This window comes from Crassostrea angulata, chromosome 7 (assembly GCF_025612915.1).
Source record: "Crassostrea angulata isolate pt1a10 chromosome 7, ASM2561291v2, whole genome shotgun sequence".
NCBI classification, from domain to species: Eukaryota; Metazoa; Mollusca; class Bivalvia; order Ostreida; family Ostreidae; genus Magallana; species Magallana angulata.
This window is the reverse complement of record NC_069117.1, coordinates 23,407,564-23,433,511: the sequence shown is the minus strand read 5'-3', so window position 1 is coordinate 23,433,511 and position 25,948 is coordinate 23,407,564. Positions and strand designations below refer to the sequence as shown.

At 34.9% G+C, this 25,948-nt stretch overlaps 2 protein-coding genes across 7 annotated transcripts in view; one reads left to right on the top strand and one right to left on the bottom strand.

The window, feature by feature from the left end:
* LOC128192065 (uncharacterized) overlaps positions 1–15,403 on the top strand; it is a 63,784-nt gene extending 48,381 nt beyond the window's left edge. For 3 of the 4 annotated variants that reach the window (XM_052864493.1, XM_052864492.1, XM_052864494.1), the window contains 14 exons: positions 559–766; positions 1,111–1,242; positions 3,869–4,012; positions 4,581–4,836; positions 9,382–9,514; positions 9,877–10,115; positions 10,333–10,457; positions 11,139–11,383; positions 11,579–11,779; positions 12,108–12,281; positions 12,566–12,707; positions 12,823–12,981; positions 13,561–13,724; positions 14,104–15,403. In XM_052864493.1, coding sequence (XP_052720453.1) covers positions 559–766; positions 1,111–1,242; positions 3,869–4,012; positions 4,581–4,836; positions 9,382–9,514; positions 9,877–10,115; positions 10,333–10,457; positions 11,139–11,383; positions 11,579–11,779; positions 12,108–12,281; positions 12,566–12,707; positions 12,823–12,981; positions 13,561–13,724; positions 14,104–14,523 — 2,742 coding nt within the window. In that variant the 3' untranslated portion in view covers positions 14,524–15,403. The remainder of the gene's footprint in view (positions 1–558; positions 767–1,110; positions 1,243–3,868; positions 4,013–4,580; positions 4,837–9,381; positions 9,515–9,876; positions 10,116–10,332; positions 10,458–11,138; positions 11,384–11,578; positions 11,780–12,107; positions 12,282–12,565; positions 12,708–12,822; positions 12,982–13,560; positions 13,725–14,103) is intronic. The other variant, XM_052864495.1, reaches the window with a different exon arrangement.
* A 1,176-nt stretch (positions 15,404–16,579) lies between these two features.
* LOC128156627 (protein zer-1 homolog) lies at positions 16,580–25,715 on the bottom strand. Of its 3 annotated transcripts, none has more exons than XM_052818845.1 (17): positions 25,597–25,715; positions 23,075–23,848; positions 22,636–22,788; positions 21,982–22,084; positions 21,566–21,709; positions 21,359–21,417; positions 21,104–21,166; positions 20,902–20,956; positions 20,626–20,679; positions 20,234–20,395; positions 19,765–19,855; positions 18,844–18,914; positions 18,479–18,526; positions 18,289–18,356; positions 17,942–18,130; positions 17,568–17,665; positions 16,580–17,333 (listed from the first exon to the last, which is right to left on the bottom strand). In XM_052818845.1, the coding sequence occupies exons 2-17, from the start codon at positions 23,821–23,823 to the stop codon at positions 17,146–17,148; spliced, it is 2,295 nt and encodes a 764-aa protein (XP_052674805.1). In that variant the 5' UTR covers positions 23,824–23,848; positions 25,597–25,715; the 3' UTR covers positions 16,580–17,145. The 3 variants fall into 3 exon arrangements, with proteins under 3 accessions (XP_052674805.1, XP_052674804.1, XP_052674806.1); XM_052818844.1 differs by having other exon boundaries at positions 25,594–25,701; XM_052818846.1 differs by lacking the exon at positions 25,597–25,715 and adding an exon at positions 24,410–24,530.
* Between the last annotated feature and the right edge of the window lie 233 nt (positions 25,716–25,948).

The following is a 25,948-nucleotide window of genomic DNA, read 5'->3' as shown; positions in this document are numbered from 1 at the left end:
TGGATGTACATATAAAAGTTTATAACAGTGAGTATATTAAATACAGTGGAGATATGGCAAGTGTTGTGTAAGCACCTGTGAAGGATCATGCGATGAGGTCATTAAATATCTTTTGATTCTGAAATTGATCAGGTGTGCATGAGTATTTCTGACCATTGAATAATTAATACCAGGGATTAGATGAAGTTTAATTTGGTACAAGAATCCGTGTTTACAGAAGTGTAACTTGATTTGTACTGCTAGGGAAAAGATAATTAGGGATTTTTCCTCGGGAATTCTAATTTCTATCAGGAAATGGCAAACAGAAGTGTTTGTTTTTCATAAATCTTTGTTTGATGAACTGTGCTTTAATATTTTTGTGATTAACCATGTGTGTTTCTCTATTGTTTGTATAGTGGACTATCCTTTGTTTTACATTTTGTATCCTCTTTTTGTAATGTTAATTAATGCTGAAAACAAAACTTATCTGGAATTCAGTTAAGTGTCAGCTCTCAACTATTAGTTTGACTCAAGAACAGAAAAAGTACCAAATTCAGTCTTTGAAATTCTGCATTCTAGGTCGATCCTAATGAAGATCCAGAGATGAGTGGAGGCTACTTGACAGATTTGATGACAGTGGACAATGGGGACAGTGACGAAGAGGAAGAAGCGAGTTACCGTGGCAACTGGAGCAGTCGCATGGACTTTGTGCTATCCTGTCTGGGTTATGTGGTGGGACTAGGCAATGTCTGGAGGTTTCCGTATCTGGTCTACAGAAACGGAGGCGGTAAGTTTGATTTCAGCATACAGTGAAATCCTGACAGATAAGGTAGTCTCCCACAAGGGATACTCTTTTTTTGTATTGATATGAAAGAGTTGAAATAATGTAGGGATCAAGAATTAACTTCCTTGTAAGTAAAATATCCCCTATTTCAAGTACAGGTACAACAGAAGCAAATTTTACTGTATTTTATGCATGAATATTATTCATATTCATGGTTATGAATTTAACTTACTGGCATTCTTTCCACATTAAACAATAAAGCTCTTTTTCAAAATACTTTGGTTGAAAACTGTCATGGTGGTCAGGAAGCTAGAAGAAAAATTGAAAGGTTCTTTTTTTAAATCAAGGAGCGTTCTTCATCCCTTACATCATCATGTTGATATTCTGTGGGATTCCCCTGCTGTACATGGAGCTAGCCTTTGGACAATATGCCAGTTTGGGACCTACAACTGTATGGAGAGCTGTACCCATCTTTAAAGGTCAGTTGGGCAACAATGACTGGCAATATTTATCATATGTGTGTGACTTGTTTGAATGCAAAAATAAATGTAAAGCTATAGTTGCAGACTCAAAATTTAAAACTGGGCAATAAAAATGCAGCTCTTGAAACTAAAATCATTTTTAGGCAGCTATACCAAAAGTTACAGTTTGTATCACAAATATGCTAGTCAAATTAGAAGTTCAAGGTAATTTGTATATCCTGAAACACTGAATAACTCCTTCTGATACACAAATGAAAAGACTGGATTATTAATACATGTGTGTCTGTCCTTGGAGAAGTTGGCCAAGCATTTTATGAGGCAGTCTGAATCTTATATAAAGCAGTACTGCTGCTAGCAATTATTGATGAATCAAACTTCCCTGTCTGAGTGTATATATAACCAGACAGTATTGAAGCAGTTCAGTTCAGATTTGGTACGAGACTGAGACACTTCCAAGGTTGCATTTTCTATTAATTGCACTAGTTTACCAATCAGGCGATTCTGATTAATTTGGCTTGAAGGTACAATATTCATTAATTAGCATGCTCATGTGATGACTAAACAGACTTATCCAGAGCATAGTTCCTTGTTATCTTTATTGATAAAAGTAGAATAATTTAATTTTGGTTGTAATGCGCTTTCTGATTGGCTAAAAAATAATTTAATATCGTATAAAGAATGTTGCCTACGTCATAGTAAGACTAACGTCAAAAACATATCAATACGGCTGACGTTACGTTTGAATTTTGTACAAATTTACGTCGTTTTAAAGGTCAAATGACCGTTTTTATCTACAATGAAGAGTAAAAAAATTAAATTATAAGCAACGAATTCATTATTTATTAGTTTTATACGATATAAAATGGTTTGAAACAGTTTACGCTTTTTTATAAACCGCTTCGCGGTTTATAAAGCGTAAACTGCCCCAAACCATTTTATATCGTATAAAACTGATAAATATTGAATTCATTCCTTAAATAAAGAATTCAGGTAGGGCTTTTTGGGGGAGATTGTTTTGTTTTGATCATATTTTGTTGCATATTATACACAATATACAAAAGGTCTGAATACAAAGTCTTCAACTTATAAGGAGATTCCCTACTAATAGAATTTTTGGTAAGGTTGAGATTTGAAAAGTAGGTTAGTAAACCTTTAAATGTTTTAAACTGCTAAAATTGTGTAAACTTAAGTAACTATAGGCCTTTATGATTTTATGAGATGGTTACATTTACTTTGGAACTTGAACTTTAATTGATATAAGTTTTAAGAGAAAAACAAACAATCTGTCCAAAATTAAACCTGAATACATTCTATAGCTGTTGTTACACCATTTTGCTCTCAAATTAGAGAAAAGCTTTTAAAATTTGCAGATCAAATTTCAGTTAAATTCAGTACCAAAAATATATGTGTAATATTTGATTGGTGATGATTTAGATGAAATTATTTTAAAATGTTTAGCTATTTTTGAAAAGGCATTTATGTAACATTATTGATCATCAAAAAACTGAAAACAAAGGTAACCATTTGAAATTGGTGCATATCATTACATGTACTAGCAATGTAAAGTTCTGATTGTTTCGGGTATTGGTATAAATCTAAATTCATATAGCAGGTATATATTCATATAGCAGGTATAAGTAAATCTGTGGTTCTATACCTGGTTGTTTCAGGTATTGGTATGTATATGGTTCTATACCTGGTTGTTTTAGGTATTGTTATATTTATGGTCCTATACCTGATTGTTTAGGTATTGGTATTATAAGTTACATAGTCATGTAATAACCGGGTACTACAAGACTATGTAACGATTATATCTTACTGACTGCCTTTGTGTAAATGACATAAAGATAAAAATCAAGGGTTTTATAAAAAAGTTTCAAGTTTCAATTAAGGTACGAAACTCGACGTCATAATACTTGTAGAATGATGTCATAATGCTCAAGGGGAGATATATTTTGTACTAACTGTGTATGGAATATACACAGTCTCCATGTGACTGCTGTAAGCCAATGATTTCCTTACAATTTAGCAGGAGGTAAGATATATCTATGCTCCTTGGTACTACCTCTATCAGGAATTGTGATGTTTGTTTCAGGTATTGGTATATCTCTGGTTCTATACCAAAGTGTTTCAGGTATTGGTATATCTATGGTTCTATACCAAAGTGTTTCAGGTATTGGTATATCTATGGTTCTATACCAAAGTGTTTCAGGTATTGGTATATCTATGGTTCTATACCAAAGTGTTTCAGGTATTGGTATATCTATGGTTCTATACCAAAGTGTTTCAGGTATTGGTAAATCTATGGTTCTATACCAAAGTGTTTCAGGTATTGGTATATCTATGGTTCTATACCAAAGTGTTTCAGGTATTGGTATATCTATGGTTCTATACCAAAGTGTTTCAGGTATTGGTAAATCTATGGTTCTATACCAAAGTGTTTCAGGTATTGGTATATCTATGGTTCTATACCAAAGTGTTTCAGGTATTGGTATATCTATGGTTCTATACCAAAGTGTTTCAGGTATTGGTATATCTATGGTTCTATACCAAAGTGTTTCAGGCATTGGTATATCTATGGTCCATGGTAGCTACTACTATCAGGATTTGTTACTTGTTTCAGGCATTGGTATATCCATGGTCCTGGCCTCCACACTGGTAGGGATCTACTACAACATGGTCAATGCCTGGGCCTTCCACTATCTCTTCTCCTCCATGATGGCCGCCCTGCCCTGGCTTACCTGTAGCAACCCATGGAACCAAGACAGTAAGTTTCATCAGGTGCTACAAATAATTTAACTTGTCATGTATCAGAATACTAAGGTCAAGGGCAGAGATCAATGGCAGTTAAGAATGGCGATAGGTCAACAATAGGTTTAAAATCAAAGTGCATGTCTGCAAGTTTTTGAACCTTTAAGATACCGGTACTCTCAATCAAAGAGGCATGCATTATCAACTTACTGATTGTGTTGCTGCAACGTTATTAATGTCCTAATGATGAACGTAATATGTCTCCTGAGAGATGATTAGTAAACCTTCAAAGGAACTTGATAATCTTTGCCGGAACTTCTTGTCTTTAAACTTCAGCGGTAATTATCTTACATGATTGTCATTAAAATCATAGTTAGGGATTTTTTAAAGTAAATCTTTGTCATCCTTTCATAAACCATTTTGCAACTGCTGATTTTATATCTGTCTGTTTACCTGTATTCTGTATCAAAATATTTCCAGTGTTACATTAAGCAAGATATGCTTAGGGGTTAGTTTTTGTAAAGAATAAATTCACGTTTTGTTCATTGTTTAAAAGCTAGTAAAGTGTGTCTGTTCTATTACAGCATGCAGTTTGAACAAGTATGAAATCACCAACTGCTCCTGGTTGAACATATCACATCTGTATGAACCAACAGTGAATAACATCTCCTGTGTGGAGACTTTACTGAACTGCTCATTGACCAATCAAACGATGCGAATGAATAACCCAGTCATATCCTGCATCAGCGAGCTGAGGGACAGGGTGGGAGACAGCATTTTCCTCAACTCCTCTTGGGTCAACTCAAGGAAGCTGACCAGTCCCAGTGAGGAGTACTTCTAGTAAGTGTGAGGGTGCAGTAGTGAGGAGCACTTCTGGTAAGGGTGAGGGATGCAGTAGTGAGGAACACTTCTTGTGAGTATGAGGGGCATAGTAGTGAGGAGCACTTCTAGTAAGAGTGAGGGGCACAGTATTGAGGAGCACTTCTAGTAAGAGTGAAGGGCACAGTAGTGATGAGCACTTCTAGTAAGGGTGAGGGATGCAGTGGTTAGGAGCACTTCTGGTGAGTGTAAGAGGCACGGTAGTGAGGAGCACTTCTAGTGTGTGTAAGAGGCACAGTAGTGAGGAGCACTTCTAGTAAGAGTGAGGTGTACATTAGTGAGGAGCACTTCTAGTGAGTGTGAGGGGAACAGTAGTGAGGACCATTTCTTGTGATTGTAAGGGGCACAGTAGTGCAGAGCATTTCTTGTGAGTATGAGGGGCACAGTAGTGATGAGCACTTAAAGTAAATGTCAGGGTGCAGTAGTGAGGAGCACTTCTAGTAAGGGTGAGGGGTGCAGTAGTAAGGAGCACTTCTAGTTATCACTTTAGTGATGAGATCTTCTAGTGAGTGTTAGGGGCACTTTCGTGATGAGTACTTCTAGTCAGGATTAGGAACTTATCAGTGAGGAGTATTTTTAGTCAATGTGAGGGGCGTTTAGTGAGAAGTAATTTTAGTGAGTGTGAGGGGCGTATTAGTGAGGAGTAGTTTTAGTGAGTATGAGGGGCACATTAAAGAGGAGAACTTCTAGTCAGTATGAGGGGCAAATAAGTGAGTTGTTTTAGTGAGTGTTAGGGAAATATTAAAGAGGAGTATTTGAGTGAGTGTGAGTGGAATATTATTGAAGAGTAGTTTTACGTAGTGTTAGGTGCATATTAGTGAGGAGTACTTCTAACCAGTGTGAGGGCACATTAGTGAGAAACAATTCTGGTCAGTGTGAATGTTGCATAATTGAGGAGAAGTCTTAGTGTGTGTGGGGAGCATATTTGTAAGAAGTACTTCAGTGAGTGTTAGGGGCATATCAGTGAGAAGTACTTCTATAGTGAGTGTGAGAGGCACATAAGTTAAGAGTACTTCCAGCAAGTGGGAGGGACCCACAGTTAACACATGCCTGGTTCATGTACATACCATTTATAAAGGTGTTAGCTCATTTCATGATGGACTCTTGGACTGCTTTTGTCATAGAATCTTTTGATTGCTTTAATAATATTTTGATATACAAGTATATTTTTTCTCTGCTCTTTATTCTGTATATTCATATTTTACCTCCCCTTCTCTCTCTCTCTCTCTCTCTCTCTCTCTCTCTCTCTTTTGATTGCTTTAATAATATTTTGATATACAAGTATATTTTTTCTCTGCTCTCTATTCTGTATATTCATATTTTACCTCCCCTTTTCTCTCTCTCTCTCTCTCTCTCTCTCTCTCTCTCTCTCTCTCTCTCTCTCTCTCTCTCTTGATTGCTTTAATAATATTTTGATATACAAGTATATTTTTTCTCTGCTCTCTATTCTGTATATTCATATTTTACCTCTCTCTCTCTCTCTCTCTCTCTCTCTCTCTCTCTCTCTCTCTCTCTCTCTCTCTCTCTCTCTCTCTCTCTCTGTTCAAGTAATTTCTACAGAGTATGCTATAAACTGAATTGCTCATGATTTGACAAACAAATGCACTTTGAATTGCACCTGGGTTTATCTTGATTTAAATCTTTTACCATAAAACATGGTGAAAAATTCCTAATGCAAAAGCTGTTGTGAAGTAAGCAAACCTTATCTTGCATTCTGATTCTGTCTACTTCTTTGATTTGAATTCATGTTTTGAATCATTTGATATTTACAATCAAGTTTTGAATAGTCTCTACTTTAGACTTTGAACTTTATGTACTGCCCTATTTCATTTGAACTGAGAAATGCGCAGCTGAAAGATCTTAGAGGTACCCAATGCCTAGAAGTACAAATGATAGGTAGGCAACTCCCTTTGTTACAATAAATAAATGGAATATGAAGGATACAGATCTGGTCACTCCCCTCATTGAAACTAATTCAAGGTCACTTTATGAGAGGGGGATACATCATTGACACAGAAATTGTGGGGTCAAAAGCCAAATATCGCAAGTCAAGGAGGTCCTTGACACTCACGAAATGACTGGATCTGCTGCAAGTCTTTGTTGTGGGTTTTATTGTGTGTGTCAGTCTGTGTTTACATGGGGAGGTGTACGGAGAGACTGAGAACTTACTGGTCATCACCTGTCTGCAGAATTCATATCAGTCATGACAGTACTTGTACCGTACATTAACAACATTTGATGTCCACTTTTTAGGTCCTAAGATTTTGACTGTTCAATCTCTTTGTCAGTACTTTTATGATAAGGCTGTATATATTATCTTACTGCGGTTGATGTTTTATATACTTTTTCACTTCAATGAAAAACTCCCACCTGTTGGTCTAGAAATGATACAGTGATCTACCTTCAGAAGATCTTTCTTCACTAGCAATGCATTTATGTGACAGTAATGGTAGAGAGAGGTTTGATTTGTTCATGTAATTCTAATAGCTAACTAAAGGAGCTCAAAATCAAAAACATTATTGGAACTGCATGGTAATATGTACACCCTAGTCCATGGCCATCTCTAGACAATTTCATGAAATTGATGTATTGTTGTATGGATTTTAAAAAAATTCTTATGAATTGATTTTCAATTCCTGCTAATGTGCATGCAATGTACAAGATAGTTATTTCCATCAGCATTATTATTTCCATTCAGAGAGAAAGTTTGGAACAACTTGTCAAGATGTAAAAATAGTGTTCATATCATCAAATCCCAGCTTGTGGCTTTTAAATATATTAATTGCCCCCCTTCAATAGTTGTGATATCTTGTGTATTCAGTGGAGGAACATTACACAAACTATGATGGGTCGGGCATTTATCAATTATGAAAGATTAATACTTTTAAATTTGTTATTGAACACTGACAATCATGGAAGCTAAGGTCGTTTGAGGCAGCAGGTGTGCAGTTATTTGAAACGTGCTTTTAAAAGGCTTTGGAAATTTGTAATTCTTGGATTGCAAATTTCAATATTAGAATTAATATTTCATTAGAAAATTTTGATCCCAGATAAATGTTCAATAGCTTCAAATTCTATCGACCATAATTGCCTTGTTGATCTTTGCAGGTCAGGGAACATTTATTGAATAAATGAAAATAATATTTTGAAGTCAGCTAAAACATCTAAGATTTTTTTGGAAGGCCAAGATTTTCTAGGTCTAAACGAAAATTGGCCATGTTATTTTACTTTTTGATTCTGTTAAACTGATCTGTTAACAATTAAGGGCATGATGTTTTTATGTATGAAGATTATATATACAGTAAAACTCATTTAATATTTGAAATGCAAATGAAGGAAAATGGAGGAAAATCTTTGATCTACAGACCAATCACTTATATCAAATCACCTTCTTATGTTTATATTCAAAAGAATGTTTAATTTTATAGAACTATGAATATGATTTCCTTATAAGCAAGCAAGTTTTACTCTATGCAGAGTTCGCTATGCAGAGTTGAAACACATCCCCCCAAACCCCCAAAAAATAAAAATAAAAAATGTCAGCTCTTCTACTTTGCTGACTTCACTTAAAAGTTGCCAGCCCTGGTCAAAATCTGCTGGTTCTTATTAATATTTAGGTGTCTACTGATAAGAGTTATTTTGAGACATTCATTCCCTGCATATTCAATATTTTTGTATGAATGCATGCTAAATAGTTACAACAATGTATTAGAATATGGTAATTTCAATATTTGAAAAAGATGGAGGACCTTTGGGTACATTCTAGGGATGTCAACGAGTACCCGGTTAACCGGGTACTCGATCGAACGTCCGAGTATCGAATACTAAAATCGGTACTCGGTTACTCGGGTGTATATTTTTTAATATTTTTAAGTTTATTTAATAATGCATTAAAACATCGGTTTTAAAACTTAAAATGTCCATTGCACTTGTACATACAGTAATTAGGATTTCCTACGCCTCTAAATATGCTAAATGACCGTTATCGCCTGTGGCAGTGTTTATATAGTAATTATCGTGACCAAGCACCTGTTACCTAGCTTTTCTCACCTTTGGTTGTCTTCTACCCTTATTTTTGGCTTACTTTAATGACTTGTTTTCACTGAACATCGTTTATATAGTCTATTATATAAATTAGATAGCACACAGTAGAGAAATTGAACAGACCTAAAATGCCGCCACCGGTCATTAGATCATGTGTTTTTATTTCTACAAAAGTGACCAAGGTTTTACAGTTATCAATGTACTTGTTCATATTTATTTACTTTTTTACTGAGTACCCGGGTACTCGATCGGAAAAATGTCCGAGTAACCGAGTACTAAAAATTGACCGATTTGACATCCCTAGTACATTCATTTGACTTATGCATGAGTCCAATTTCCAGAACAGACAAATGACTACTGTCCCAAGATTAAGGAGTATATGGATCAATTATTATTTAAAATCAGTTTGCGTTATTTAAATTTAGCGATTAGTCTCCTTATTTTTTAAACTAACTTTTGTAGCAACAGAGTACTAAAGCGTTCCAGTAGCATGAGTGACCTAGGCAGCGTGCAGTATGAACTGGCTTTATGTCTTCTGCTCTGTTGGGCCATTGTGTTCATCTGCCTCGTCAAGGGAGTCCGCACCTCAGGAAAGGTAAGTTCCAGAAATCATTCTCACCTCTTCGCACACTCAGTTTTAGAAGCCGGGCAGCAAACTAAGAATCTATTTATCTTCAAGATCATTCAATCATTATCATGGCATAAAAAAGGGAGAAAAAAGGGGAGTTTATTTAATAATTTGTGGTTTTCTTTAGATTATCCAGTGAACAAGAATGTCAGGTAACACACCTTGTAGCACAGTTATAATACAGATTTGCTAGTGTGTGCAGTTTGTGAATAAAATATTTTGGTTTCTCATTTCACATTTCATTTTGACAGAGTTATTTCTGAGAATTACTAACCACTGCTACAATTTCCTAAGATGCGTGATTTAAATTTTTTTATTCATTTTAACAGGTGGCATACTTTGTGGTCATTTTCCCATTCCTTATTATGCTGACTCTCCTGATTCGGGCTCTGACCATGGAGGGAAACATGACTGGGATCAAGTTCTACGTTACCCCCAAGTGGGAGAAGCTCCAGGAGCCCAGCGTGTGGGCGGACGCGGCGGTGCAGGTCTTCTTCAGTCTGTCTGTCTGTATGGGGGGATTGACCACTCTCGCCAGTTACAATAAATTCCATAATAACATTTATAGGTCAGTGAAGTAACAGTTGTAAAACAAATACTGTATTTTATATTTTGTTTGAATCATAAAAGAATGTGTCCTCATTTGAATGAATCAATTTAAGTATTGACAATTATGTGAAATATTAAAAGCAAAGAATTTCAAAATATGTTTTACTTGTATGTTATATACCGTAATGTAATTATTAGTATCGGAATTAACAAGATGGTGTGATATTCTATTTCAGTGATGCTATTTTGATATGTTTGGGTGATACCCTTATGAGTGTGTTGGCTGGATTCTCGGTGTTTGCCATGATGGGCGTCCTTAGCAACGAACTTGACACAGATATCGAGAAGGTCATAACATCAGGTAAACAAACTTTATTTCTTCCCTTTAAAGGGGCATGGTCACGATTTTGGTCAATCTTATTTTTATGTTTTTATTATTTACATTGCTTTAGAAATTCATTAATAATGATCAAATTATTTGAGAATCATTCGTAAAGTTATAAGCAAGATACAGGGCTCACAATTCTTTTTTATGTAAACAAGGCTCGTGCCCAGTTTTTGTTTACATAGGTTCAATATAACAGTAAAAAATCGTTTTCCACCTTATTTGTCTACCTTTTTATTTGTTTAAAGCATAGATAAACAGTTCTTAACGTTTAACACATTCGTTTTAGGTTTAAAAATGAAATTTTTACTTTCACGTTCAAAATGTAAATAAACGCTTTTTTGACATAGCGAAGAATCTCAAGCTCTGTAACTCGCTTATAACTCAACAAATGACACTCAAATTTCGGTTGCCGATTAAAAATGCCTTTCTGAAGCATTGTAAATATTAAAATCGGAAAAATTTTTTTTGACCAAAATCGTGACCATGCCCCTTTAATCAGCATTGGGCAATTTTGTAATGAATCTAAGAATTAGTAACTTATTGAATATTTGATTTAACTAAATATAAGTTCAATAGAAATTGAAAACAATGGAGAATGCACACAACTTGTTTCACATAAAGATCCTGTCAGTGACTTTCTGGGTTCTGTTTAAGGGATAGGACTGACCTTTGTGGTCAATCCGGCGGCCATGTCCTACTTCCCTGTCGCGTCGCTGTGGTCCATCCTGTTCTTCCTGATGATCATCATGCTGGGACTAAGCACCCAGTTTGTCACCATCGAGACTGTCATCACTGCAATCATGGATGAAAACATATCTGTCTTCCGGGGGAAGAGAATCGTGGTTCTGTTCCTTGTTTGTTCTGTCCTGTTCTTTCTTGGATTACCCCTGTCTACACAGGTAAGGGATGGCAATGTTGGCTGTGATGTTACAAATACTTGTGTTGTTCAGTCTAATCAATAGATCATGGGAATCTCTGATACTTTTGATGTTTTTAAAAAAGCTAGGGGAAAGTAAAGTTTTTGTTAAATTCGAAATTAGTTTTATGTTAATGATTATTAGTAAAAAGTGATAAATTTCTTTTTATCTTTACAGGGTGGGATCTATGTTTTGACCTTAATTGATGAGTATGCAGCTGGTTTTGCCACTATGATAAACGGCATATTTATGTGCATCGCCATTGGATGGGTGTATGGTGTGCGACAGTTCTGTTCAGACATAAAGCAGATGATTGGTCACTCGGTAGGATACTGGTGGAAGGCAATGTGGAAGGTCATCTCGCCCATCATCATCACAGTGAGTAAAAGCAGTCACCTGGAGGAAGTGACTCTTTCTACCGTTACTTTGAACGTTTCTCATAGAAAGACTAGTACCAGTATATTTTTCCCCACAGATATACAATTGTGAACAAAAGAGTGTACACTTTCCAGATTTGATTATTATACATGTACATGTTTATAACCTAAATTGAAAAAATACCAGTAAGCAAATGAATGTAATGTACACAATTCGAGATGATTTTTTTTCTTCAAAAATAGCAGTTTCAGTAAATGCATTTTTTTATCACATTTGTTGAAAAATAATTAATCATGTCATTTATAAGCCTATTTTTTGTGCGTTTCAGTTCATCATCATATTTTCTGCCATTGGTTACAAGTCTTTATCAGACAAGTACAATACCCAGAGTTATCCGCCCTGGTCTGAGGTCCTGGGCTTCATCATCACAAGCATTCCTGTGTTAGCCATTCCTCTCTGGATAGTGTGTAAACTGGCACTCGGCAAAGGGCAAGTTTTCAAGGTACACAACTAGAATTTCTTTCAGACTTGAATATATTCTAATTTGCCAACTTTGCCCGATGAGTCAATGACTGATTTTGTCTGTAAAATTGAAACTGTTTATAGATGTATGCTTTTAAGAACTTCTTGTTCGACCTTTATATGAATAAACAAGTTTAAGCAGGTACCAAGTTTATTACACCATAAATATTGAAATTGGTTTTTTTGTCCTTTGAACAGACAACATTTTTAAGGAATAAAAAAATTCTATATAAAAGTACAATTGGAGTATAATTTTGCTTCCAGAGAGTAAAAAAGTTGTGTCAGGCAGAGTCTAGCTGGGGTCCAGCCCTGGAGCAGAACTGGAAGAACGTGGAGTATTACCCAGCAGTCAACACCACCACACTGGCTGTGGACGTCGGGAACTCCCCTCTCCACACAGTGACAGGTATATCATCAAAACTTAGTTTGAGAACTTACCGCACACAAAGCAGCATGGTTTTTAGAGAGAGAGAGTAACTAAGTATTCCCCAAACTAATTGATTTGATATTTGCTCTTATAGACCATGTGGATTTTACAACTGTTGGTGTGAAGGTTCCTAGTCTTTCCTCCCAAGCTAGCTTGTTGCCTAAATCCCTCTCCCCCAAGAAACCCAGAGACATGAGAGAAAGAGCCATACTAAACCATGCCTACAGCAACCCCCAGTGCCATCAATCTATTGGTAAGCTTGATCATTGTGTGTTTACTTATTGCTCAACAACATAACAAGTTCATGGTAGGTTCTGATGTCTTCATGCTGGTATCTATTTTCTACGTAAAGGCACGTAGCATCAGGGGGGGCTGCCCCCCCCCCCCCCCCCACCCCAATTTTTTGGGCAGCAAAGATTTTTCTTAAATTTACATTCAAAAAAATTGAATGAAGATGGAGTTGGCCCACCCACACCCCCCCCCCCCCCCCCCAACCTTTTCCTTTTTCTTTTTTTTTGCTTGTCAAGTTTTTGTGGATGAATCTGACCCCCCCCCCCCCCCCCCCCCCCCCCCCCCCCCCGACTTTCAAAAACGATTCTACGTGCCAGACGTATGTTTTTAAATTTCAAATTCCATTCCCATTAGTTTTCTGATTTTTATTTTATACATGTATAATGAATGAAATAAAGACATTTTGGTGCTCATTTACAGCATTATATCAAACAGTTTGGTTGTTTCAACATTGAACTGAAAAGCATTTACACAGTAACATCCCATTAAATGACTGTAGTAAAGGCTGAGTAATTTTGAGAACAAATCCTTTTCTGTATAGTATCAATAGAGAAGGCAGTGGCATGTGGACCCAATGAGCCGATGTATGCAGACACAGATGTGTTGATTGTACAGAAGGCATCAAAGAAGTCTGTGGAGATGAAAGACATGGCAACACAGACTGACCCTGTCATTAAGAAGCACCCATCTACCTCCTGTTCATATGTAAGTTATGGGAGCTCTTTACTGTCATAGTTAGACTTTTTCTGTGCTTTATAGACTTGCTGAGTTTAATCAACTGTTGAGGTAATCATGCAATACGATTTTGTAATGGATTTTCAATCATATCAATCTGATTATCATGAATATTCTGACATCACAATTCATACTAGAAGGTCAATTGAAAATCAGCTACTATAAAATTTTCAGTTGACTTTTAGACTTTGCTTTCAAATAAGGTGGTCACATGGTACGATTTTTAGTGGAAAGTGTATTGGATGAGGAAATCGGATGGAAAAATCGCATTTGTGTGACCGCACCATTTAACATTCGTAAACAGGACGTTTTTGACAATTCAACACTAATTTTGACTTTTCCCTTTTAGAGCAGCACCCCAAAAAAGCCAGAGTCCAATAATCAACCAGGTCCAAATCGTCTCACAGAGTCAGACTTACCATGTTGTTCCACAAGTCCTATAGTTCCTAATCCAGGAGACCCAACAGATGTAAGGCATTCCTTGAACCAAGCAGAAGAGCCAGTATCTACAGATGAAACTGATCATTGTGAGCCCAATTATAATGCAGTAGCAGGCAGTAACCTTTCATCAAATGGTTCACACATCCAAACCAATTCTTCCTCTGAATTCCAGATTCCTCACAAAATGACTGATCAGACAGACAACACAGTGCCCCCTGTCCAAGATATTCCAGTTTGTTCATTGGTTCAGACTAGTCCACCATTGTGTGCTGACAAATTGGCCAATGACAGTCCAGCCGTTCTTCAAGTGGAAGTCACCAAATTTTGATCACATGCAATACAAACGAAAAAAAGATGGCCATTCGTACAAAACTTCAGTATGATTTATTGATGGTGTCATGTCATGGCATTATCAAACATTTCTGTCTTCCAAAGGAAACTTCAATCACGAAAATGTTTTACATACCGGTATACATTTTTGACAATGAATGCAAAACCAAATGCAATTTTAGAAACAAATGGACGTATGTGTACTGTGTAGTACATACACTCCACACTGTGTAAGATTCCTTGCCAGATCCAAGTTTTTATTGTATTGTTGTATCATTTCTTTTTTTTAAACAATCAAGAATATCTGTGAACATGAATGCAACCATATGGTACATATCAGCAACTTTTGTGCATACCAGTTTGACAAAAACATATTCTTCTTTTCATTACATGTCCATGCAGTTCTCATCATGAAAAACAATTGTTGTTGACTTCATTTAGTGATAATTTCATACAAACCTGGTATTTGATTCCATATACAATGTATTGATGTGTTATAATTCTGCATTTATGTGTTAACCTTTGTTCATATACATTATTATAGAACTGTACTTCCTGTTCAATCACCACACTTGATGATTTCTTGGCTTATCTACAGGAACTACAGTTCTGCAAATACATGTATATCATAAGTTTCTTTATCATGTATCATTAGCTCTTACAATGGAAGTGCTTTTGCCGACATGCTTTGTTACACCAAGGTTCAAGTTTTTTACATTGACTGTATCAGTTGATTATTATGTAAAAAAAAAAAAAAAAAAAAAGACTTACTGAACGTGATAACTTTTTTGTTTTACATTGTACAATCTGTTTATTTTTATGAATCATACTTTTTTGTATGAACATTGTTGATTGTGTATAAATACATTTCCAACCCACTTCTGTTCTCTTTTTATTCAATTAGTGATATGAATTTGAAACACCAATTAAATAATGCAGATCAAATTAGAAAGATTATGAAAATATACCTTTAAATTTTGTAAAAACTAACTTGACAAATGGTAGTAAATCTCAAAAAATATGTTACTCACAATAGCTGGGTTACAATTTGTACCCATGTTTAATAATTTAAATTCATAATGGTCATTTTTGTGGCTAGGCCATCTTCTGATAGATATTTAAAGAGTAGGAGTTCTGATGATTCACTCTGTCCTAGTGAAAACGACTGTTTGGATTTCGTCGCATAAACCAGCTATTCATAATGTATGAATTTGAATAAATAAGCATGGTAGGAGTGGAAGTTTCAAAAACATTAATATGTTCCTCATGTAGAAAAAAAGGCAATACAGCATCTGAAGTGTGTATAATATTGATTACTGGTAACCAAGAGAAGATTTATAAATTTTGTTCAGATCGGGTTTACTGATGCTAAAGAATGAAACCTGCTCCAAAACAGTTGAACATAGCTATTTATCTAAAAAAAATTATTAAAAGGCTGCATTCAAAACTTGACTGGTACTGTTGACACCCTTGATGCATTATACAAAGATGTCTTGTTAAAAAGGGGAAGCTCTAGGGATCCTTGAACAAAAAAAACTTGGGACACCAGTGTGCAGAGGGTAAACTACAAGCACCCATTTTTTTATCCAGATGAGCTAAAAACCATAGGACAGACTCAATTGATAATAATGAAGAAGTCATAATAGTTCAAATTTGAAATGCATTTACAAAACTATCGTGTAGAAAAAAATTAGCATCAGAATGATGTTAAGAATTTGAGCAAACTGGTAAAATAAGTTCCACAATACACGTACTGTGTACCGGTATCATCAATGTAAAGTTCCCACCTTATACTGTAAATCAACTTTATTTGTGACAATTTTTTTGTGTGATTTAATTACCAGGGAAAAACTGGTTTGCGGCATCTAATTTTTGCAATCAATGAGTAGATCACGGGGAAAATAATATACTAGAAACATACGACAGGACACTCATGACAAGAACTTTGCGAAATGATTTAAAGTTGGTTTATAGTATGACGTACTCTAGGATTAGGCAATGGTGTTTAATTCAAATATCTGCACAATGTGCCTATGGGAAATGACAACAATACAAATATCTTGTTTGATTTATTTTAACACGGTTAGTACATGATACATGCACTATGCACTTACAGATAACTTCATCATGAGATGGTTTTCCTCATCTGAAAAGAATGCTTCAATATTCATACATATACAATCATATATACTGTCTTTAAACACACTCCAAAAAAAAAAAGAGAAATGACATGCCAATTTCATCAAGCAATAAAATTCCCCTTTTAATAATAAAATGAGTATTTTTTGAGCATTTTCAAAACAAGCAGCAAGAAGAATAAAACTGAAGCAGGAAAAAATATCTCAAAATTCTTATTATTGATCAATCCATAAAAGTTTAATTTTAACTTGTGTAATGGTAGATGCGTGTATCAAACAAATGCAACAGCATTGCAAGAAACAATTCAAAAAAATACTGCAGAGCAAAATTAATATCTAATATCTCAATCAAAAAGTACAATTTTTTAGTATAAAGATATAGTACGTACAAATATGACCCCCCCCCCCCTTCCCATTAGATTAACAAATGTAAAGATGATAAAAAAAGGGTTATTAAAAATAAAGAAGAGGGAAAGGTTTTATCAGTCGTCTGATTGGTCCTCTGGGTTACTTTCACTTTCTGCTTTCACTTTCTCTGGACCATTTCGAACTTGTTCTATCACAGTGTGTGCTAGTGTTTTCACTTCCTCCAGAGTTCTGGGATCTGCTTCAACTGTCTCTAATAATGCTAGCCCTCCCTCACTTTTTAGCAACCTGCAGTATCGCTCAGCTGTAAAAACAAAGGCAATTTACATAACACTCAATATAAGCACATGAATAAATTTAAAGGACCTGGTTGTAATACATTTTTGTTTTACACAAATACTATACACAATTAAAACAAGCCCATAATTTATCTGTTAAAGAAAATAAGTTGAGAATATTTTCCAACTAACCAATCCCCTGAGTCATCACGCAGTTTTCAAAACTTCCATTTCCTCTAGAAAGAAAAGTTTACACTTACGATAAACCCTGGTAAGGTTACAGAGAGCCCACACAGCCCAGTACTGTGCTGCAGGAGTGTCAAACGCCTTCAAGAGATTTAGTATGGGACCAAATGACCTGTAGCAGAAATTACAGCACTCAAATAACACAGTACATAGGAAGGAATTAGAGGAGGTTAAACAGCCAGATAATGATGTTATACAAAAATTGCTGGTCAAGTCCATGAAAAATCTAAAACTTATACATGTATTACATATAAACACATATATTACAAGTAATCCCCTACACTCTATACTACTGCAGTTTTTATATACTAATCCTATCAATGCACCTTTTGTTCAAATGGAATTTTGGAATATTCTCTCTCTCTCTCTCTCTCTCCTGTTTTTGTACCTGTAGTTGATATTCCTCCTACTCTCCAGAGGCCACCTCTTAATGGCCCTCATCATTCTCATCATCACTTCATTCCGGGTCGGCTGAGAAATAGTCCATGCATTTTCCCCATCTGCTGTGATGTGGGAAAAGATCCCTACAGCATTGTAACTGACTTCTATTCCATCCATTTCAGATTCCATTAACTTACTACAGAGGAAAACCTTAGTTTTAGAAGATTTCTTTAAATACATGAACTGGTACAGGCATAGTTATTAGGTACTTGTATACTTTCAGCATGTACTAAGTGTATATCCTAGCTGTAACATTTCTGGGATAGTTTTAACATGTATGTAGTCTATATTTACCAGAAAATATCCATAAAGTCTCCTTCCATAAGTTTCTTCCTGAGTTCTCTAACCTCTGCGATATTTCCCTTCAGAGAAAAAAGTTCACCAGTAAGTCATTGGAAAACAACAATATTTCCAGGAAATCATACACACAATAATGGTTAAATAGGATGTATTTGCGGCGTCTTTGACTGAATTCTGTACTTACCATCAGACCCATCATGTTTCTCAACAGCTCTTCTTTATCCGCAAAACGCTGAAAGAAAAAAATAAATCATCCAAAAACTTTATCAGAGTGCAGTATGAACTTCAACAGCATACTTTCTGTTGAAACTTCCAAATCTTTTATGTTACATTTACTAGTAATTGTATGTCTTCTTTGCTAGCCATGCCTCTAGATTGCTTACTTTTATCTACTATACATTATAAGTACAGTGGTTATATCATCAGTCCACTACATAAAAATTGGACTCGCAACACTTCCCAGAACAAGCACTCAGAGATTATCGTCCACATTCGAACTTCAAACTTTATACGACAAACAGCACAAAAAGTCAACAAGATTTTGCTTACCACAAGACAACTTTTAAACAACTCTAGTCCATTGTTGTCGATGAATCTCTTACAATTTTCAGCAGTTTCATCTGTAAAAGGTAATGAAGCTATTATATATTTATATCAAGTTTTAAAAAATACATGTGTATCAATTAAACAATATTTTTTAAGTCTCTGAACTCTTTTTGTATTAAATAAAAATCCATTTAATTTCCAAATACAGTGTACAGTAAAACATGGTTATAGTGAACACGCTTATAATGAATTGACACTTATAGTGAGGTGTTTTTCATTCCACGTAAGATTAAAACATAATATTTACATCTACCAAGTATTATTCCCTCTATTTCTTACGGAAACTTATCGTTAATTCATAGCTCTATAGAAACAGCCAGACTGAAATCTACACGCCCCGTTTATCGATTGATCGAAATTTACAGTGGCTGAAACTTCGATTGGTCGAAACCTACAGTGACCTAAGAAAAATCACAGACTGCATGAAATAATCATGATGATGTCAGACTCAGAGTCTCATAGGAGACGATTTGGCTGTTTCTTTAGTGAATTTTACTTACTTTTTATAATCAATTTATAGTTAAAAGAAAAAGGTTTCTATAAATAGTAAAATGCTTTCTTTGATGATTCATGCGGGCTATAAAGGTAGCGATTATTGCAGAAAAAATTTACATAACCCGCTAACGTGGGTTATGTATTTTTTCTGCAATTTTTTCTACCCGAATAAATCATCAAAGAAATCATTTTATTGTTTAGGTGAAGCTAAAGAATAGAACAAATTATGTTTATAACACAGCACAATTGCCCCTCCCTGGCACTTCATTGTAAGCGTGTTTTACTGTATGTAGCTTTTTTAATAAGGGATGGCAAGAAATGGATAATTTTACACTTGGTTCTAAAATTTCTGTGGATAAACCCACTAACCTGTGATGTTCCACATCATGCTCCAGGAAACTTCCATGTTCTCATCACATTGATTCAGAGCCAACTTCCTTCTGATGATTTTCAGCATTGCCTGAAGTAAATGCATTTAGATTAGATTGAATGCTAATGACCAAATGCACAAATGCAAGACCACATACATGTAGCTGTGCATTCTAATAGGAGTTAAACTCACAAAACTTTCAAATTTTCAAAATAAATGAAATAGTACTTGATTAATATGGTGCAATACTTGTGCACTTAAAACCAGTATGCTATAATTAGGCAAGTGCTAATTAAATGTGTCATAAAATGTACATTTATTTTATCAATACGTTTATATACATGTATCAATTTAGTATCTTTGGCACTGTAAACTGTGAACTTATTTGGGATTTACAATTTCTAAAGTTCATGCTACAGCCATGCAAATTGAATATGTATAAGCTCTCTCTCTTCCCCATTCCTATACCTCAATAGCTCCTAGTTCCCCAAATGTGAGTTTCTCTTCCCCATCCACCTGGCAGGCTAAACAGTTCAGCAGGATGATCCCCAGCTTCTGGATAAAATCTTCCTGGTTATCAGAAACCACTACCTCCATCAAATTCCGAATCATACGGTGGTGACAAAAGGTCTACAATGTTAACATTACCGGTATTTAGTTTGATAAAAAACTCTATTACCATAAGCATATACATTGATTTTATTTAACACTTTCTTGTTTCTGGCTTCTTGTCTTCAAATAAGGTATTACTATCTAGCAGTAACATCAAGCAGTATTTAACATTAATGAACAAAACAGTTTTTAAGGGGAAACATTTTATCAAAAGTTTGATTCATTTTTTCCCTTCTTCAAATTCTTACCAAATTATCTGGAAGATGCATGCTACAGAAATTCAACAGGACATTCCTCAACATCTAAAAATTTAAGAAAATACATTATCCTTAAATTCATTCATAAAAAATTAAACTAAGAGTTCATTTAAAATACTGACTTTACATGTTAATGTTACCAATTCTCTCTCTCTCTCTCTCTCTCTCTCTCTCTCTCGTTTAGGAAAACTTTAACACAATTAGTAGTACAATTTAACACATGTATTACAAGTTCTTTCTAGATGTTGTAATTCATATTGCACCTACTGTGCGATCATGTCTAAACTGTTCCATGGCATCCAGTAGGGTTAAAATTACTTTCCTGAAATTAGTAAAAGTATTTTATTCATAATAAAAACATACAAACTTCAAGATTTTAGTTGGATTATATAAAGCACATTGATTGGATTTTATTTTCTTTTTTTTCGGGGGGGGGGGGTGTGCAAAAACTGTTATACTATGCATGTACCTCCTTTGTAGATGAGTGACCTTCTCTCTATTCTCTCCTTTTAAAATGTAGAACAATGCAGCACTGTAAAATAAGACATATTTCTTTTATGAAAGAAAGATTAGAAAATTATCACAGTTGGAAATAAATAATGGAGAGGCAAGTTCACAAAGTGTTGTTTTTTCTTATTACCATCACTGATTTTATTCTATCTCACTTTAATGATTATGAATGAGGTGTTACAACTGTATCATTTGTATGTACAAAATGACAAACCTGCCAGAAATCTGGACCTGCTTATTTTTCCAATTATGCTTCATCCCAGCCAAGATCAGCTACAAAGAAAATACAGAAATACATTTAAACATACTAAGATATCAAAACAAAATGAATAATTCATTTAGGACCCTACAAGGAGTGAGCCAATCTAAGAATAGCTGACACTGAAAGATGTGCAGTGGTTTGGATTTTGTTTCATATTACCTCTAGACCCTGGCACTGATCCCGAACTTCTTCATAGCGCAGCATTTGAAAGAGATGATTGAGGGCTGATGATAAGAGACTCTCTTTGTCTTTGTAGACTCTCACAGCCAGTAGGACCTGAGCCTCTGTGTTAGTGCCCGTCACCTGTTCCAACAGGAAAATTTAACGTTCATCAACTTTCTTTGCTTGGAAAAGTAGATAATTCATTAGCCCCACCTGCACTTGCCTAATATTTGGCTAGATTGATAATCATTTTTTCTCAAAAGAGATCAGAATTGTTATCGATAAATTCAACATCTTAGTATACACTAAATAGTCATTGACAAAATAAATTTTTCAGGGTACATATTAACTATATAACTGTTATTTTTTGCTGGTTCAGATCTTTCACATTTGAATTAAAGTCACATAATTACCCGTTTCGCTGGTATGTCTGGACGTTCACATGGATTATCAGGACAGTCCATCAGTCCAAGAAATTCTAATTCTTTTCCCTCCAGGCCAGGAATACTACACTCTCTTAAGAAAGAAAAAGATTCCAATTCAAAACTTGCAAATACATCTACTGTGAAATCATTAGAATTTGTTGATGCTCAATTTTTGTGGATTTTGTGGGAACCCCTCATCCACAAAATTAATGTACATCCTCAATGAACTAATTATAATGAATAATAATAAACACATGCAGTTTTCATTTATGCAAATCAATGAACCTGTGAAAAACTGCAACACAGAATTGGTCCTCATGAGATTTTATGATTCCACAGCATGAAAAGCATTTACAAATCCCTAGCTTAACCAGCTAGGTGACAAGAATGGATTTGATCATAAGTTTGTTTTGCTGTACCACACATTTTTTCATTGAGGAGGCTGGGTGGTCAGTATATTACCCATCATAATGATATTTATGGCATAAACTACAATTTAGTAAAGAAAAAACTCTAAATATTTTGGATTTAAAATTTGACATTTCCTTATATATTGATACAGAGGTCTTCGTTTAAAAGAGGTAATTTATAGCCTTAAAATAGCCCTGACCATTCAGCTGTCTTAAAAATAAATTTACAAACCTGTTACTTGCTTGCGTCCCATAGCTAGCTAGATTTGTAGCTGAAATATCCAGAGAGGTCAAGTTAGGAAGGTTATCAGCTATGTACGACAAACAGTCTCCAGGATGATTGTGGGTTTGAGGGGCATCCTCAGATCCAGATAAATCCAGGTGTCTAAAACAGGTAATGGTGCAGCTATATGTGAGGATGATATCTACAGAGTTCATTATTATACCAGTTCAAAAATAAGCATGAATTTGACTTCCTTTATTTTTAATTGGTTTCTTCAGTTATGAGCAATTTTACATGCATATATATACATATTTAATAATTTCGTCGAAAACTCTTGTTTTCACTTCTCTTAATGTAAGTTAAAGAGACAAGACAGACCTTGGCTTTCTGCTGCTGATGATATAGCTAATTTCTGGTAAATGGTTTTCTGTAAAACTCTTCAACTTACCTCAATTTTTTGGCTTTGCAAATAGTTTTTAATGCCTCTAGCATATCCTCAATATTCACTCCACTTAAGTAAAGGGAACATAAGTTCTCCAGTTGATCTATAGAGTCCAAAAGTTCAATGTCAAAAACACAACATGACAGATCTAAAGAGTTCAAATTTTTCAATGGGTTCAATATGGCTGGTAATATACTTGTTCCATCCTCAATCGAAGTATTCTTGAAATAAGCATCCCTTAGCAGTAGTTTCTTTAGTTTTGGGCACTTAAAGACATACTCTATACAGAATTTTCCTTCATCTACGTGTGTAGAATCTTTGGTCTCACTTAAACTTTGGACAAGTCCGAATGAATCATCAATTATGAGAGATAAAAGTGTTCCACCGAGTTTATTGATAATTAGTACATGTTCCCATTTGAGGTGACAGTTAGACAAATCAAGTTCTCGAATGGGGTGTTTGCATATAAATTCTAAATCTCTAGTATCAATGCGCCGCCAAGATAAATTAACTCTGTTTAATCTTGTCAAAGATGTGTCTCTGAAAATTTTCAGCCACGCTAAATCTGTTGGGTACTCTTCATACATCGATTGGAATAGTTTATCACATAAACTTGGATGCTGCAAGGAGATGCCTTCCTTAAGTGTGTAGCCATCAATTGATTTATCGGCATATGCATCAATATTTTTTGCCGCAACTTTCAAGCACAGATCTTCCAAGGTCTCGGGATTATTTTCTGGCCAAGAGGTGGCCATAGTCAAGTTCTATAAAAATCACTCTCTGTAAAGAAAAAAATGTGTGTTTAATATCAATAGCACAATAAAAAACAAGAGGCCAATTGGCCTTAACGGTCACCTAAGTAGCATATATAACCCATACACAAACTTGTCGAGGAGTCTCATATATGCATTTAATTAATTAGGTTTCATTCTGGAGTAGAAAAATTATAAAATTGTAATGACGACCACCTCCTGCCTGAAATCTTTCAAAAAGAACTATGAAACCTATAATTTTTGCAAAAAACTAAAAGATCTGGTCTACAAAATCATGAATTCAGTTTTCCTTTCAGGTGTGTGGGAGTAAATAAGATAATTTTTAAACATTATATGCATTAGCACCTATATATCCATTTTCGCCCTGCCCTAGAGTCAAAACCCATACTCCAGGGGAAATGAAAAGCAATCCGATCCTACCATTTTTAGACGTCTGTTTTTACCAGATTGTGAATTTATATTATTTCTATTAAAAAATCTGTTTTTAAATATGACACAAACAAACATTCTTAGGATTCATGCAGAAAAAAAATATGATAAAATTAAAAAAAATCCCTAGGCTACCTACCTAATCTAATTTTTTCATGAGAGTGACTAAAATGGGTAGCGAAATCCGGGCCGGGCCGGGATTTTCGAAAGTGAAAACCGGGTTTTTGTTGATTTCTTAGAAAATACTTGTTTGTTCTGTACGAAATTTGCAGGAATACTTCATTACATCTTGTTTAGTCTTCGCTGAAATTTTGATTATGACAGAATGAGTTTTTCAATATTTATTACAGATTTTCATTTTTCAGGTGACTAAAATGGGTAGCGAACCCGAGTTACAAATTTTGGCGATATTAAGCGAACTACATGTTTAATTTGGAAACTTATGCATTAAATCATTGCTATTTAAGTTTAGATACTAAGATAATTCAACGATTCTGTCAATAAATATCATTTAATAAAATTATAGCCAAATATTATAAACCCGGGATGGAACAAAACCGGACACGTTTACCCGGGACAAACTTTTTATCTCCGAAATAATTATTTCGGATAGCTAACGGTGACATATATAAGTACGTCTTTATTTATTTTACACACCACACGTCTCCTTTCATATCTGTGTCTGAGTTCCTTATTCCTGTAATTTCGTACAGAACAAACGAGTATTTTCTAAGAAATCAACAAAAACCCGGTTTTCACTTTCGAAAATCCCTGCCTGGCCCAGGTTTCGCTACCAATTTTAGTCACACTTTTTTCATCAGTGTTAGTACCCTAATTAAACACACAATTTTTTTATAGGCCGAGGTGAAATGTTTTAACTTTTGGTAAACAAGTTTTTCTGTAACCGTACTATTACGGAGATTGATCCCTCATTATATTCCAAACTTTTTTGGGATCAATCTTACGAACTACATGACATTGTATAGGCTTATAGGAAAACTTGTTAACTAAAAGTTGTTTAATTTGATGTACATTAATACGGATTTATATAAAAAAATTACCACATCAAAAATTTCCTTTCTGGCAATATAAATTTATATTCTGTTTGGCTATTTTATCCCAAAACGGGCCATTATCATGATCATATCACATTTGGGCGATTGGCCCCAACCTGCTGACTAACTCTTATGTTTCACGTCCATATAAAAGACAGATCTATAATTTGACAGTCAACAAATAATTCGAGATCATTTGTAAAACATTTAAACGAATGTGTGTTTAATCAAGCAATAAAAATTAAAGGTTTAGAAAATAAATACTAACTACTTTATCAAGAAATATTTTCCCTGGAACGTCTTCGCCATTTCCAACCGGAAATCAATTGTCAACATGACTTTCGGTACACCTTTGACGTTCTCGACCCTACGACGCTATTTAGAGGCGTATCGAATGTCGACGGGTGTGTTCCGTGCACATGCAAACCGCACAAGCGGTTTTCGTCAAGTTTCTCTAATAATCCAAATTAAACACAACCAACTGATTTCTTTTTCAATTTGTGAACTACACAAGATTTATATATGAACAATAATTTCAGGTCCATAAATTATCAAGTGTTTAGATTTGAAATACAAGCACTGTAACGTTTGCGATACAATATGGGTCATTTGGGTGCGTTCAG

Bases quoted from the DNA above. Each gene is read 5' to 3' on its own strand.
- LOC128156627 (XM_052818845.1), bottom strand. From the start codon at position 23,823: ATGGCCACCTCTTGGCCAGAAAATAATCCCGAGACCTTGGAAGATCTG. The intron at 22,085-22,635 runs GTTTGTAAATTT...TTCTTTCTTAAG, and splicing joins GGGACGCAAGCAAGTAACAG to AGAGTGTAGTATTCCTGGCC. The intron at 21,710-21,981 runs GTAATTATGTGA...CTGTTGGAACAG, and splicing joins CAGACATACCAGCGAAACGG to GTGACGGGCACTAACACAGA.